Below are 16998 nucleotides of genomic sequence, written 5' to 3'. Positions count from 1 at the left end.
TCAGTCAAATATCATTTTAGAAATGTGCACATTCAGGAGTCTATATAATATTTTCCATGTAGTATGGAGCTTTGTGAAGCAAAACCTCAGCCACTGTATTCTGATAAGGCAGAATTTGCGTCCGTGCATCTCATTGGATGGTTTTGGATATATTAGTAAAAAACTCAAATTGCATGCCCTCCCTTAATTTTAGACGATAATCAGATTTCTCTCCAAATAACTGAATTTTCGTTGGTAATTATTTGCACTTAAGCAGTTACTCGTTGTAAATTCTCAAATTTTAGGCCGCAAAGATCGAAAAATATTACATCAGTATTATGCATGTAGAGCTATGCGTGTAGCCAATAAAATCACGTCACGTGAAAATACAAAAACGATATGATAAGATGAAAGAATATTAATCACGTGTTATTATATGTTATTGATCTATTACTATTTTTAATATTATAACAACATGAATAACATATTTTCTCTCCAGGCCTTCTATCCATCCACGAAATTTGTCTACCGCCATGACAGGGCTCATCCGCTGCTTTCACCCACCACCGCGGTCGAGGTCCGGGGAGATTTCCCGCTGGGCTTGCTTGCCGTCCTTCGAATTTTCCGTTGGTACCCGTGGCTCTGGTCAGTAAGCTTGCTTCTCCGTTTTGTCTGGCTTTTTTTGCTAGAATAAGACCAATACTACATTTTTTTTTTCTGAAGGTTTGTTGGTGTTTTTTTTTTTTTTTGTTGTTGGTGTTTTTTTTTTAACTTTCTTTTGTTGTTTGAGTTTGCGTGCTAATTGTATGGTGAATGTGGTAGATTTAGTGAGCTGATTCGCAAACGGTGTATTGTTTTTCCTCCCGAATTTTTGATTCGCGTGGTTTAGATGGTTGCGTATAGCGAGCTCCGGGGTGTCTGAAAGAAGTTCTGGGATGCAGTTTCCTTTCTTAAGTTGCATTACTTATCAAGATATCAGGCGACCATGGATATTAACTTGAAGCCAAACTATTTTTAAAATTTGATGGGATTTCTTAAAATTTACGCTGAAGGAATATGCTCAGTTTGTCTTAGGGTTTAGGGTTTAGGGTTTGGAAAGATAATGTTGCTTATAATCTAGAATTTTATTTCGTAAGTGTTGTATGATGTGCGCTATTCACACTCCCCACAGAAGAGGTGGGGTGGATGTATTATAATATAAAGCGAGTTAAAATATTTTATACTAATTGTGCTGTCTGCTAAAAATCTTACAAAAATAGAAAGTGAAGGAGGTTTACACTTGCCTCAGCTTTAGGATTTCAGGCATACATGCATGTTAGGGAAGAGAGAGTTGCTTTATATGAAAAGCTGTAGATGAACACATGGGGTCTGGATTAGATTTGAAATTTGCACTATCAATGTAAATTGAGTACAAAGAGTTGTCACCTAATCCAGTCAAGCCAATGTCTTCTCTACTAATGAGTGATCCTTGCATGTTAAATTATTTGGGTGATTGTGACTGCCGCCTCTAGTATTTTGCTGCTTGTCGGACTAGTTGCTCCAAAGGAGCTTGCAAACAACATCCATCGCCTGTACGTGATCTCATTTGCAGATGTATTACAAATCAAATTATTTTTCCCTCTACGCTTCACCCCTTGTGAACCACTCGTCTTTTAAAGTTTCTCTTTTGCAGATGGATATTTCCAAAAAAAAAGGATGACACTAATGCTACTTTTTAATACATCTAAATTAGGAAAAATGAAGAGACTCAAAATCTTTCATCTTTTCACCCATAACTTCAATATGTCACAACCATTGCAGTTATGATGCTGTGATCAACTTCCAATTATTTTTTGATCACTGTTCAGAGATGATGTCCTCTATTAGTGACACTGATTAACATCCTTATGTTGGATAAGAGATTTGGGAGAAGATTACAATGAGAGGGTAGAAGAAAAAGAAAAGATTTGCTATTTGAAAAACTTTGTGTTCTTACATGGCCTCTCCATCAAAAGAAGAGTCATCAATGGAACTTGTACCATGGGCACTACAATTTACCTAACTTGAAGAACAATTCTTATTGTACTAGTTTTTAATATTACATGCATCTAAGTTGGCTAAGTTGCACTTGCATGACATGGAAAATTGTGCTACCTAGGACCTAGCTAGGTCAAATGGGCCAAAATAACTCTCTTGGCTCTTCATATCTAGGTAATTTGACTGCTCCTTCCATATGACAACCAACCCAAAAACTTTGTAAGAGCCCATGAAGATAGGAGGATTAGTTTCAGAATCCTAATAAAATTTTCATTCATATAGGTAGAAGCTAAATTAAACTCAAATGAAATTGGAAACTTAAGCGCTAAATGCTAAACAAGGTAAGCGTTGAAAGAGGCTATATAACACAAACTCAAGGCATTTCAAAATGCCTTAAATGTTGAAAGGACATGCATCTTATATAGACAAGAAGCTATTGTCGGTGAAGCCAAAAGCATCTCCAACAATGAATCACATAAGATCTTAAGATGAAGCAAGATTCTATGATTAGGCAATGTCTACCAAAAATCCATGATGTGAAGGGTGTGCTCAAATCTACATTGCAAAGAGGGAACGACCTCTTTATTCTCATGATATTTGTAATGAAATACATTTGAAGGGTTTCTAAGGAATCACATAGCAAAGGTGTTGACCTTAGCTGTAATGCTCGGTATTAATGTCATGAGTTGTATTGAGCAAAAATCGTATCAAGTAGAAGAGAGAGTCGTATCGAGTAAGAAAGGGCTCTTGTGACATTTTAAGAAGAGACAAAAGGAGATTGAGGGATGAATTTGAAGGAACGAAGTAAAGATCAAAAACTATACAAGAGAAGGAGAAGAGATGACTTGCTTGCGACGAATGAAACTAAGGAAGCATTGCCGACTCTGGCCACGAATACGAGGGTACCTGAGGGCCTCGAACGCGCTTGCAGAGCTCCAAGCGACTTCTTCCGACGAGAGGAGGAGATGCAGTTGAAGATGACTAAGAAGACTAATGGGTTTCGTTGAGTAGTTGATGCACTATACTATTATGTAGGTGGAGACGAGGGCTTTGATGAGTGGGAAATTGACGTTCCTGCATATGAGTAGCTGACTATGTGCTTGAAGTTGGCTCAGCGTGTGAAGAGGAATATGGACGATTCTTGGTGCGTGGAATCGAATGAAGATGAAGACACAGGGCTTGACAGGGCTTCAATTGCAGAAAGGAGGAGTTTTCGAGCAAGGAGAGCATGAAAGCACTGATTGTTTGTGAGAGCCAGGGAATTGTACTTGCGTGACCAAGTGAAGGAGGAAGAAAAAGCTGCAGGATGCAAGATTATGTCTTAAATTAAACATTTCTCAAGTTTGTGTGTTGAGCATCTTTCGGTCTCGAGCAGTACAGTGTGAAAGGGAAGACCGTCTGATAATCTCGCAAGGGCATGGCATAGACTTTTAAGCTCGACCGTGAGTTCAGATTATGAAGTCAATCGTGGTGCTTCCTTTACAATTTTCTTGAGTGTTTAAGATGTTTAGTGGCAAGAAGGCTTTAACTGTGAGGTTAGAATAATATATTACTATGTTGTTATATCATAATATCGAAATTCATTAAAGTTAAATTCATAAAGAAAATTTAAATGACTCGATAATTAAAATCAATTAAGGTTAATTTTCATATTATTTAGAAAATTGTTAAAAATTTAAAGTGATATAATTCTAAATATTAATAAGAATCATAATATAAAATCAATAGTAACTAATAATAAGAAGACTTGAAGAAATAGATTATATGATTTAAAATAAATTAATGATTTGTATAATACATTAAAGATAAAATAAAGGTAACTTTGTAAGTTTTAAAATAATAATAATCCTTTATACATTTGATAATAGGTATCCATTAAAGAAAGGTTGGGAGAACAATTGACGTGGGAGTCATCAATGATTGATGTGAGTACTCATGTTCTTGTGCTGTAGTAATATTTTACTTCTTTTCAATCAAATGTATTTACTATTACTAGTTCTATTTATATCAATACATATCGATTATTTACGGTTCTATTAAATTTTTGTTCATATTGTAAGAATGACATGTGTACTCGATATTATTTAAATTTTAATGTATATTGAATCTTGTACAAGTTTATTGACTGCATACAAATGAGAATAAAATGATCATTATTAGATAGTGATTGTTATAATATGCTTGGCTAGAATGAAGTTCACCCCTTTATGGTATTAGCAGGAGAACGCTAAGGTACACAAACATATAAATGAAAAGAAGATATTAGTATTAATGTATCTTCATTGGTACAAATTTAAATGATGCTCCTGCTATATAGATTAAAAATATATTGATATGTAAACAATACAGTAAGATATGGAATGCTTACAAGTACTTTTAACGATCATATTAGAGTATAAACCTTCATATGCTCTTTACGTAAAGTTTAACTGACTTGCATATTATTTTTTTTTCCATTGTAGTACTATAACTTCCGTGCATGAGTATTCACTGACTATGATTAGGTCATTATTGATTTAAACTAACATATAAATTTTAACTATTTGATTAAAAGAACAACAATATAAGAAGAAATATTTATAACAGACGTGGATAACTAGAAATGAGGTAAACTTAACTGTATTGCTCTAATTTACTTTATTTAGTTGTTCTTTAATTTGTTAAATTTTATTTATAAAAAATGAATATAGAAAAATTTAATTTCTATTGTCCAATCTAAGCCTCTGGTCAGGTCACGACATCTGCAAAAGAGACCTCATTGGGAATAGTTTATAAAATTTATGTAAACCATAACTAAAAGAGCATACATATGCTGGTGATGAATAATTTGACATTAGTCAGTCCTTTGTTTATATAAGTTTGGTGCTTGTCCTTCCATTATACCTTATCAAAGCTATGCATTGATTTGAAGAATTCATGGTACATGAAAGGGTAATCACTATTTTGTATGGAGGGTCCAAGGTTCAGGAGGGCATTATCGCTCTCACGATCAAGTCGTGTTCGGACTAGTGATTTCATTGTACTTATTACATCTTCAACCAATAATTATATCTTTGGTATGAACATACTAAACATATATTGGGCTATAATTTCAACCTATCATCTTGTTGTGACCTTATTGACTTTCTCGATCTTGATTATCTTGAGATATCTTGTGAAGTCCTAAACGAGTAACTTAACAATATATGGACATGAGCTCTAACAAGCATTCAAAAAATTTGAAAAAGATCACAATCTCTTATGGGTTTTATAGTCCTTGGATCAAATCAAACCATCTGAGTTATTTCTCTCTTAATAGAAAGGAAGGAATCTATAAGTGTAGCATCAACTTTTCAGAACAAAGGGAGACACCCATGAAGACAACCTTTTCTTATGCGAATAAAAAAGGTTTGCACCTCAATTAATTTATCTCATATGGAGAAAAGTATGTTTCAATTGTCTAAGTTTTGAGGAGAATCGATTGATTCAAATGGATCAAAGAATATGAGAATTCATTTCAAGAGCTTAAGGAGTATTAAGTGTCACCCTTAAACTTTAATTGCCATTACTCAAGTGGGCCATTTTTTTGTACCATGGAGTTAGGGTGATGTCAATTAGCTTCATCATAATTTGGAAGGAGAATACAAATGATAACTATCGACTTGCATTACCATGATCTTGAAAGTAAGGCCTACTCAAGCTTTGAAAGTTGGATTTCACCTTTATCATTTCAATAAGATAGTTTAAAGCCAAACACCAAGACTTTCTTCCTCAGTCATAGGGTTCGATACATTAAAGTTCTTCTCTAGCACCTAGGAAAACTCATAAGGTGGTCGATTGAGCTGATAAGTATGCGAAGCACTAGTTGATTTCATTTTTTCCTTAGAAAGCTTGGTTTGATTGGAATGAGATTATCAATCCGTGCAATTCACTAACATGAATAGAATCAACATAAGCAGGGTGTGCTCCTTAACAAATATTGATTGGACGGTCTTGTGCCCTTGGGTTCAAATTCATGGACTACCAAACCAACTGTAAAGCTATATTCATCGAACTTTAGTTGTTTCTAGTCATTGGAATGAAGAAATTGCCCCTCCTCACTAATCCTTAGTTATTTATGAACAAAATTAACAATTAATTTAAGGCATAGGATGGAATTTATTATGGGACTAGGACAAGTTCAAATTAAAAGCTATAAATGCACCCCATGAGAAGGGAAGTAACTAGCCAACTTAACATATATCTTTGATTATTCTAGAAAGGAAGCTTGAAGGTAAGTAGGGACTATGAACTAAAAATTTGCTAGAAAGCCTCTAAAACCCATGGGGTAACTATTTCAACGACAACAAAAAAAAACACCTCTTTCTTTGCTATACATGATATAATCACTTATCCTCGTTGAATTTTTTAAGTACACTATTTTTGTAATAATTGTGTATTTGATTCAAATAGTTAAACTAATGGAGCAATCAAAATGGTCAGAATGTGGTAATGAGAACAAAAAGAAAGGGAATGGGAAATATCTAATGAGCTAAGCTATTAGCAATTCGTAGCGGAAAAGGCATAATTCAAGGTATTATTCTATCATTTTGTACGAGTCATATTGTCAGATTTTTTGACTACATATAATTTTGATAGTATCACTAATATTATAAAAAAATATTAAATATATTAATTTATTATAGAATTCTTATTACATTAAAATGGTGAGTACTACTCGTTATAGTAGTCTCAAATTTAGTCATAAAAGAGGTAGTTGCTCTGCCTAACGAAGCTTGCACTATATAATTAGAGGTTCTCTTTGAAAAATAAACCTCTGAATAAAATACTGTTTATGAATTCAACACCAACGACAAAGTGATTTGCTGGAGAGCTTTGGATGATACAATTTTTAGTTGTTGACAAAACATCTCATAGTTGGTATGGGTTGACTACCTTTTGTGACCAAGTTTTTTTAAATTTAATAATTTAGGACAAAGAATTCGTGAAATTATGACTAGTTTTAACTATATATATTTTTTGAATTCCTACCATTATCTGACTTCTATTTGGGCTCATTATACTTTTTTTAATTCAGCGACTAAATAATTGTTATCATATAGATTTTTTATGTAAATAAATAATTGTCTTTCTTGTTCTTTGTGATTCACTCTGTCATATGGATTAACTAATTTCAAAGCATAGACTATCCTATTAGGGTAACAATCTTTAAATTATGGCCTCTTCTTTATGTTAATTAACACAAATTAAGGCACAAGAATGTTCTTGATATTAATATTGTCTTTGTTCTTGATATTAGGTATTCTCGAGTATGATTGACTTTAAGGAGCAGTAGTGACACGGGAGCGATTCTGTAGCTCCCGTTGTGGTAGTTTCGGGAACAAAGCTGAGACACGCCTAGTGCTCCTGGATCGAACTGGTTCAAGTTGGGTCCCTGTTGAGTTGGTCGGTCCTCTTGGGCCACTCGTAGTTATCCTATTATTATATATCTATTTTTGTTGGAGTCTAGGTTTTGCGTGAGTTTGTTCGAGATTATTGCTGATGTCTCCGTTTTCCCTTCAAGGGCTCTATCTGAGGGTTTGAGTGATGTTCCATCTGTATCTCTCCCCAGCGATAGTGCTTATCTTTCCTATCCCCTTCCGCATCTTTCCCACGATGTTCCCTGCTGCCCTCCATCGCTGCCGCCGCTCCCAAACAGCACTCGTTTGCCGTTTTTCACTGCAGTTTTCCAATTCCAGCTTTTCTTGGCCACTTCCACCACCCCTGACAGCCGCCCCTTGCTGTCCTGCAGTCCCCTGCTTTACCCCCTCGCTGCTGCCAGCCAACTGAGACAGCAATTTTTTCTACTTATCCTGCGCTCCAGCCGCCCGCAAACCTGCTTTCATCAATCCAGTCTGCTGCCTCGTGGAAATTGGCCCTTTTCTCTTGTTGTTGTCATCCTAAAAATAGCAAAGCTGCTGTTTTCCTGCTGTCCCCTGGCCGTTCCAGCCTTTTCCACCATACACCGCCGCTCCGCTTGCCATCTCGCTTGCTGTCTCACTCTAGCTAACTGATACTTCCATCCCCTTACGCTGCATTGCTACTATTTCCCGTATTCCGCACCTCCCCTACCTCACTGCCACCTTTTCAAGGTCCTAACGGCAACCACCACCACTTGAGATCCATCATAGCATTATGTCGTGTGTCGTGGTTTTTTTATTTTCCAATTGATTGTGTGTTTGATTGTAACATTCTATTTGGCTTTTTCATTAATAATATTTGCTTTACCTTTTGTCATTAGGGTTAACTCCAGTATCACTTAGTCTGGGGATTGATCAACCTAGATTTTCTATTTGACTTGACCTTATTAATACGACTTACTTTTAGTAATTTATGAGTTTAGATAGGATTTGTTGGTTCTATCTCAATGAATCTTTTTTCTTTTTTATCTTGTGGAATCTTTTATATTAATTTGTCAGTAACTTATATGACTTATATTTTTAGATTTTTTTCTCCTTCAACAATTACACATGCCTTTATGGATTTATAGTCTTTTTGATTGATGCTGGGGATTATTTTTTTGCTCTTCCTGTCTATTTGGGAGTTCGATAATAGGTGATGTATAATGGCTTAAAAACATTTAATGATTTCATGCTTCTAGTTGGGAGCTTGGAGAACATGTATAGCTTCATGTTCCTTTAGGAGGTTAGTTGCACACTTTATTCAAGGTTATCATGACCTTGAAGCCTACATGGTGCTTCATGTCTTTAGTTGTGTTGCTATAGGAATGTACTATGGAGCCTTGAACTTTGTCAACTAGGTTTTCTCATTTGTCTGAATCATAATGTTGGTGCTGCCATTTTCATGAACTCCAATCATTATTGACTTGATGTCCTTAAGCATGTTAAGTAGTGCTTTCTTAGCCTTCCATTTGGTTCCTACTTCAGGCGAACTCGTTTCCTATTTCTCAAAGCGTGATATTTTGTTATGTTGAAGCGAAGGACTGACTCTTTAACATCCCCTATACTTGGGATGTGTTCAATAAGCCGCTGAACTAGTTAAAGAAGTACAACTGAGCTGGGTTGGTGATATAAACTTGCATCACCATGCACTGGTTTTAGGGTCACATGGGTCACATGGTTCACTGCTCCTTAGCTTCTTTGAAGGATATTTTCTTTTGAATGTTTTGGGTGCCTTTCATTGGTTTACATTTAGTATTTTGTTTCCTCTAGCCATTGTAATTAGAGAATCTAATCTTGTTGCCTAAGATTTAAATGATTACGAGTTACATAATTACTGGGCAATGGGGATACATCGAGAGGGGCTGATTGAGAAGAGAGTTTGGGTTCATGTGAATAATCATGAGCTAGAATGAGAGAAAAGAAATTAGAAACAATAAACTTCATTATGATAAGGCTTAGCTTCTTTGTCTTTCTTTATTTTCTTTCCTTAATAAGGGTTATAGAAGGTGTCTTTGAACTTTTGGAAGATACAATTCTCTCTACTGAGGTCAGGATTAAACAATGTTTTCCAATATTCTCTTAGTGGTATTGAAAGAATGCTCTTGGATATTGTTACCAGATAAGTCCTCTTAGTTCTGTGAGATTTTGGGTGCTTCTCTGATAAGGCTCATGCTGCTTCACTTTCATTGGCTTCATGTTAGTAGGGGATCAGTGTCAAGCTTGCTAATGACTGCATCAAAGGTATAATACTGAGGTTGCTATACATGGTTTGCTAGGCAAGCCGAGCTAAGTATCACCATCCAAGCTGTGATCCATAAGATTTGTCAGAGAGTTGTTGTTATGGTAGTTATTGCATTGCATGAGGATTATTGAGGACTACTCGGGGCTTATGCTTTTTCTCACCTCCCATGTTGGTCTCACTTGCCAACCCATGGCCGAAACTCTCCTTAAGTACTCCGCTCACATAGGACTTTGTCTTAAGATCTTGTTTTCACATCCCTCATTTCTTTGGACTTAGGGTCTATCATGCTCAGGTGTTGCGGGTGAACATCCCTGACAATGAGGGGAGTTAGGTTAAATCTAACCCTTGATCTTAGGTTCAACTTCTAAATGATATAAGACAACAACTATACAAACACTCAATGGGTCAAATAAAAAAGGGATTGAAAATTTTTCCCAAATGATAGTATATACTTTTTGGCTCTTCTAAATTATTTATTTTGAAAATTGATCTTTGAGGGTGAAACTCCAAAATGTGGCCAATTTAGATCCAAAGTTATCACATTTCTCCAATTCAGCTCTCGACCTGACAAAATTGATCCAAAATCTTCCATTGGGTACTTAATTGGGAACAATTTTATATAATAAAGAAACTTAATTGGGATCAATTTCGTATTTTAATTTCTTTAAGAGAGGCCATTTTGGATGACTTTTTATTGTTGGGGGACTAAATTGGAGAAATATGCTACTTTAGCACTAACTTGGTCCCACACAATTGTTATCTTTGAAGATCTGCTTTTGAAATTTGAATATCTAAAAATTGAATGTGCTAAATTTGAATATCTAAAAATTGAATGTGCCAGATTTGAATTGGTGCTGTAAGTTTGCATGCTTCAGCATGTGATGTATGTATATCTCAAATATCAACATTGATGTTTCTAGCTGTGTTGAGCGTGTATTAGTAAATTCTCAAGTTTCGTTACTATGTTATCTCTTTGGAGGGTAAATGCCTTCACTTTTAAGTTAATGATGAAAACAAAACACATGGACTAGCACACGTGTGATGCAAACAAGCCATGCAATTTTATGCATTTTTATTTATTTTTTATTTATATTGAATTCATTAAAATTGATTTATTTCTCTGTATTTCTTTTAGATTGCAACAACCGTAGTTCTATTTTCTAGTTTATCACATGTCCTTCCTCTTGACTGACTATAAATAGGCTGCTGACTGCTGTGACAATTGTTAATTAATAGGCCTTTTTGGTTGTGCTGAGGTGGCATCAGGCCGTGTGTTACGGTTTTTCTTATCTTTCTACTCATTTTCTTTCTTTTCATTTTTATTAGTCATTTGTTGTTGTTTCATCTGTCCTCTCCATCTTGCATCAATGTGTGCCTTGCATGGTCATTCTATGTTTTTCAGAAAGCTTAAGTGAAACTTAGATCTTTATTTGTTTGTATGAATTTTGATTTTTGGCTTCAAATATTTGAAACTTTGCTGGTAAATTTTATTCTGGCAAAGGTCCTGACATGCAGTTTTTTCTCTTCTAACGGGTTGAGTCACATTGTACCTTGGGCTATTTCTGCCTTGGGTGTGAGTTATTTTTTGTTTTAAACCTATTTGAAACGTTAACAATTGGTAAAAGCACCATATATGAGGTGCTGACTTTACGTGATTACTGCATGAATGCATATTTTTTATTTCAAGCTATAATAATTGCTTTTTCTTTACTCCTTTTGTTATTAGAATAATGGCCATTGCTTAAAGTGAAATTAAGATCATACCACAGATATTTTCCAAGTTCTTAGCGCAGAAACACCTTAGTTGAGACCAGAATTAAAATCTGATCTGATTTCTTAAACCTTGGCCTAGATATGTCTATAGGAACCAGGAGACTGCAGCCTTCATCAAATTTCAATGTATAAATGTTCCATCATGTATCATTTGCATTACACTATGCTATCATTTGGCATTTGCTTGGATAATTTGAAAGAAGATATATTTCATCTGCCTCACTTGAAAAGGTGGCATATAATGCCTTTTTTAACATAATTTTGCGTTGATTATTGTTTATGAATGCTTTGCCGTTTTCTTTCGGTCTTCATTAAGTTTGCATCCTTTTACATTTTATGATATTTTATTTTCTTCATGAAAGCAGAAAAATTGGCTCTCTATTTTAAAAGGAAGAAGTTAGATGTGTTCCCTATAAGAGTTCAATTTTCATCTTTGAAAAGCCAACTTCTGCCAAGCAGTGACTGCCTGTTCTTCAAAAAAGACACGCTTCTAATGTTTAGGTCAGGAAGGGTTCAATATAATAATATATTAGGATTCTGCCATGGGATAACAGAAGCCATTACCTATCACAAGGTATGATGGTGAGTTTCTGAAGTTTCACTCGCACTCTTTTAATTTCAGATCATTTAATTTTTAAGAAAACTTAAGTGCTCGTACTTTTTTGTAATGATAGAAAATCTTTTCAGAGTTAATAATAGCTCTTGTGCTTTTTGTTAGATCTTTTCTGTCCATTTTTTTAGGTGAAAGGTTGTTTATTTTAAAGTGCGAACTTGATGTTATTAAGCTTCCTGTATTATAAATTGTATTGTTTTTCCTTTCCTAACTGATTTACATGTCTATAATGCTTCTAAGAAGTTGAGGATATTTCAGTTTCTTAGTTTCATTTTATATGATTCTGCCAACAGCCCCCACTTTAACAAAAGGATGATGAAGATAAAACTGTTAGCACTTTTTGGGAAGGAAAAAAAAACTTGAAAGGGAAATCGTCGGTCTGTTGTGGAATAGTTGAGCAATATGGATGGACTGTATGAAAAAACTACCTGAGCGTAAGAGGGAGAGAGACAACGGCTTTTTGCTGGTAGTTGTAATAATCTACAAATCTGATAAAATTTTGACAACCTAAAATATACTTCAATTTTCGCACCCCTCAATTTTCGTCTGAGTTAATTTTATAAAAATTTGTCCGTTGAATCGAACAATTCCATGTAAAGACCTATATATTAATTATCAATACATTGGAAAATATAAAATTTGAAAGTTGTAAGATTTAATAAATTAACTAAACAATTAATTCATAATTTTTTACTTAATCCTGCAGCTCAATGCTCACAACTGACTTTGACTTCTTTTATTCACAAGTGTCGGCCAATTAGAGATCCAAAACTATCACATTTCTTTCCCCTATCCCTATTTCTTATCCTCTCTTCCCCAATCACAGTGCAAGGGCCGCAATCAGGTAATCCAGCGGCACCTGCGAAGGCTGTAGCTCCCAATTTAGGGCTCGGTAGCAAATTTCATAAGCACAAATCATTCTTTCACGATATGAAGCTTTCATTTTTTTCCTCACCCTTTTGAATTAAAGTTTGCCTCATTTTTTGTGCTTTTCTTGTTTTTGGTATTCTTTGGAAGCTTTGATTGTGTGTCTTAAGTGTCAAAATTTCTTTGCCAGCTTCCATAAAGGTTCTAGCACAATATCAACTTAGGAAATGTGTAGTTGGAGGTAATAAAAAGTAAATTTGACAGGTTTGGAGAAAGGCTGGTCAACGAGAAAGTCGTTTATGGTATATTTGGCAAATTAATGATATTTTGAGCCAAACTACATAATGAATTAATATATTATGAATTCTCAGTTCGTTTAGGATTTCAGGTTATTCACCTGAGGCGACAAGTTTGAGGCAAGTGTGTACAAGATCGTTGTAGGACAGATCCTTACATTTCAAGTAAAATAATTCCATGCTAATTTAATAAAAATAATTTGATTTGCGGAAATTAATCGAATCTTAAAGTTTAACATTATGTTTTCTAGGCTATTAAGCTCAATATAAAAGTTATCGCAACGTACAACCAGTTACCGAAGATTAGTATTTCAATGTGGCAACTGAGGTGAGTAATTACATCTGTAAATTTAAGTAATTTTCTTTATTTCAGAATGTATGTTTGGCTCTATGTATGATCTAGTTTAGTTAGATTATTCGTATTAGTAGATGAGAAATATATGCACGTCAGAAAAGATATAGAAGATATGCATGAAATATATGTATGAGATGCATGATATTTATGATATGTATGATATGAAAAATAGATAGGATATGAAACATATATACATGAAATATAGAGAGGATGTGAAATATATATGCATGATAGAAAAGATATACTTGAGATAATAGGTATGCATAATATGAGAGTTATGTCTGTTGAATAGTTGCACAACAGCATAAGAATAAATATGTACGCTCATAGATGCATAAGAATATCTCGGAATGTTTGAAAATAATGTATGTATGAAAGTGAAATAACTTATATATGAATGTTTGTATGTGTATGTTCAGAGGAGGATTTCACTCTCTAATGGTACAGACATGGGACGTTAATGTACCTATACATAGAGTTTTTCTATCAGCCTAGACAATTGTGATGATTAGATCACTAATCGTTGTGTCGACGGGATAATATCGGTCAAGGGCGAGTAGACCAGCGCTTACCTGCTCTGATAATTGTAATGTTTACATTACTAACCGCTGTGTCGATATAATAATATCAGTCAGGGACAGACAAGGGCCTTTTCACCCTAGATAATTGTGATGTGTAGACCGCTAACCGCTGTGTCGACGGGGCTGACAGAGCAATATCGATGAAAGGTATGTTAGTTTTGTTGATGGTGATCCTCATAAAGATAGAAATATATGTAAAGTGTCAAGTAAAATTAAAGTTATGATAAATGCATATAGAAGATTAGTGTTTGTTCATTTGGAAAAAGTTCATTGATATCTGCATTAACATATATTAAATTGCTTATAAAAAATATTAAATATCAGCATGTTATAAGATTTTTTATAGACCAATATGCATATTGAATTCTTTTCCTTGGGTTATTGTAGTTCAGAAACACGATTACTCCTGGGTCATCCTTAGATAATTCATTATGTTGTTTTAATATTATTTTTAGGCTTTAAACATTTAAATAAGATGAACAAAAGATGAGCAAATGTATACAGGAAATAAGAACCACAAACGAAAAAGTTCAAATTTTTTCTTGTTAATTTTAATTGTTTTTCTTAGTGGCTCTTTCATGTATTATTTGAATATTAAATTGTTTGTAATAAAATTAGAATAACAGAGATTTGATTTCCATCGCCCGACCATCCGTTCCTATCTTGGTTAATTCCAAGTCACGGGCCAAGCAGTGACACAGTGGTGTCAAAGCAAATGTTTACATTAGAGCAAGTGGTTTAGAATAAATAATTTATTTTTTAATGTAAAAGCTAATAGAATAATAGTATTAAGTTATAAATAATATAAATTAAAAATTTTGGTTGTCTAATTAAATTATATAGTTGTTATTTCAGAGTTATGGATGATCTGAAGGAAGAGATTAGATATGAGAATGTAGAATCTGTTGTACCTCAGAATGACATAATCAATGCTGATGCATTCTTTGATATGATGAAGGCTGTGACTTAGTTGATTAAAAATTCTCAATCTCAAGCTAGTATCAGTGGAGCACCAATGGATAAGTATTTGAAGCTCTTTCAAGATATGAGACAACATTTATTTTCTAGTGCAGGAGGGTCATTGGAATCAGAAAATTGGCTATTGAGAGTTGAGAAAATCATAGATGGCATGTCTTGTCCCCCAGAGAGGAGAGTTATCTTAGCCACTTTTGCTTTTGAGGAGGAAGCTGAAAGATGTTGGCATGGACAATGCAGGAGAAGTTCGTTGATAGAACCAATCACGTGGTGCAGTGGGACGAGTTTGCGAAAACCTTCAAAGATTAGTTTGTACTACTATTAGCTAGAAGACAGATGCAAGATAAATTCATTAGGTTGGTACAAGGAGATACATTGATTATGCAATACGAAGTGGAGTTCACTATGTTATCGAGGTATGCACCCCAGTTGATTCCTAATGCAGGGGAGAAATGTCATAGATTTCTTTTTGAATTGAAGGATTTGATCAGACAACCACTAGTACCACTTGGGATTGAAGACTATTATTCAGTACTAGTGGAAAGGGCTAGGCGTGTGGAGGTTGATTTCCAACAATTCAGAAGCGTAGAGACATGCATAAGAGGAAGAGTTAGGAAGAAGTGACACCAACGTTTCATTTAGGAGAAGGAGAGTCCATTGGGAAGAAATTAAAGTCCTACGCTGGTGAAGTTGTTAGCCAGACTGGCGGTAGCACTATACAACCCTGTGTTAAGTGTGGAAAGCAACATTGTGGTGAAAGTTTGTGTTAAATGTATGTTATTTATGCATATAGCTTGGACATCAAAGGAGAAACTATCATAATGTCGTTCAAATATCTACATCAGATTCTTACCCAGGAAGAAATCTAGTTTAGAGGAATTGTCAGGAAGGCTCTACCTGTGACTCGTAGGAAGTAACCAAGTCAATTCATTTGTCTAAGAGTTTATTCCTTAACCCATGAAGAGCCTGATGAGCATGTTTCCACTGATTCTGATGCATAGAATGATATGTTTCAATTATCATTTGACAAGAAACAATTTTTCTTTATCACTTTTTGTTTCATCTCCATAATGTATATATTCACAGTTTATGTGGAGCTCATGAATTTCGAGGACGAAATTTTATAAGGAGGTGAGATTATAATAATTCATTTTGAGAAATCGGTTAAAATTTTGAAGACCTAAAATATACCCAAAATTTTAGATATCTCAGATTTAAATTGAAACAAATTTATAAAATTCAACGTGTTAAATCTAGTAATTTGATATGAATCACTGTATGTAAATTATGATCGAATTGAGAAATATGAATTTGGAAGTTATAAGTTTTATTAAATTAATTAATTAAATAATACTAATCCCGCTTGTGCACTGTAGCCTATTGACCTAACTCCATTTTATTTCTTCGTTCGGTCGAATAGGAGTCTCGAGCTTTGATTTTCCTTACTTTTCTCCCAAAATCCCTTCTGCTCTCCCTATTTTCTTCTCACGATCTCCTTTCTCCCTGTTCGGTTCATGCACGGTAGAAGTTGGGAGCTGCGACCTTTGCTACACTGCAAGGGCTGCAAACTAATAGGGAGGCAAGCGACCCCCTTGGGTGCCGCGACTTGTACTTCAGGGCTTCGGGTTAATTTTCGTAAGCACGAATCCCTTTCTCTCGCCATTCCAAACTTTCATTTCCTTCACTCTTCGGTTTTGAATTTTGCCTCGTTTTCATGCATTTTTCCTTTCCGGTAGCTGTCAGAGGCGTCTATTGCGGGTCGGAGGCGTCTATTGCGTGTCGGAAGCGTCGAAAGTCTTTTTGCAAGCTTCTATAAGGTTCGAGCACGATATCAGCGTAGAAGAGGTAGAAGATGTGTTGTTGGAGGTGATAAAAAGTAAA

The 16998-nt window shown here is 34.8% G+C and overlaps 1 protein-coding gene across 1 annotated transcript in view; it reads left to right on the top strand.

Annotated features, from left to right (window-relative positions):
- Window positions 1-486: 486 nt before the first annotated feature.
- Window positions 487-16998, top strand: part of LOC110037081 (protein FLUORESCENT IN BLUE LIGHT, chloroplastic-like) — a 44570-nt gene continuing 28058 nt past the window's right edge. Inside the window, exons 1-2 of the mRNA XM_020741658.1 lie at window positions 487-624; window positions 11796-12004. Coding sequence (XP_020597317.1) covers window positions 513-624; window positions 11796-12004 — 321 coding nt within the window. The 5' untranslated portion in view covers window positions 487-512. The remainder of the gene's footprint in view (window positions 625-11795; window positions 12005-16998) is intronic.

The sequence above is a fragment of the Phalaenopsis equestris genome, unplaced genomic scaffold (assembly GCF_001263595.1).
Source record: "Phalaenopsis equestris unplaced genomic scaffold, ASM126359v1 Scaffold214800, whole genome shotgun sequence".
Lineage (NCBI taxonomy): Eukaryota > Viridiplantae > Streptophyta > Magnoliopsida > Asparagales > Orchidaceae > Phalaenopsis > Phalaenopsis equestris.
This window is presented reverse-complemented; position numbering and strand designations above follow the sequence as displayed.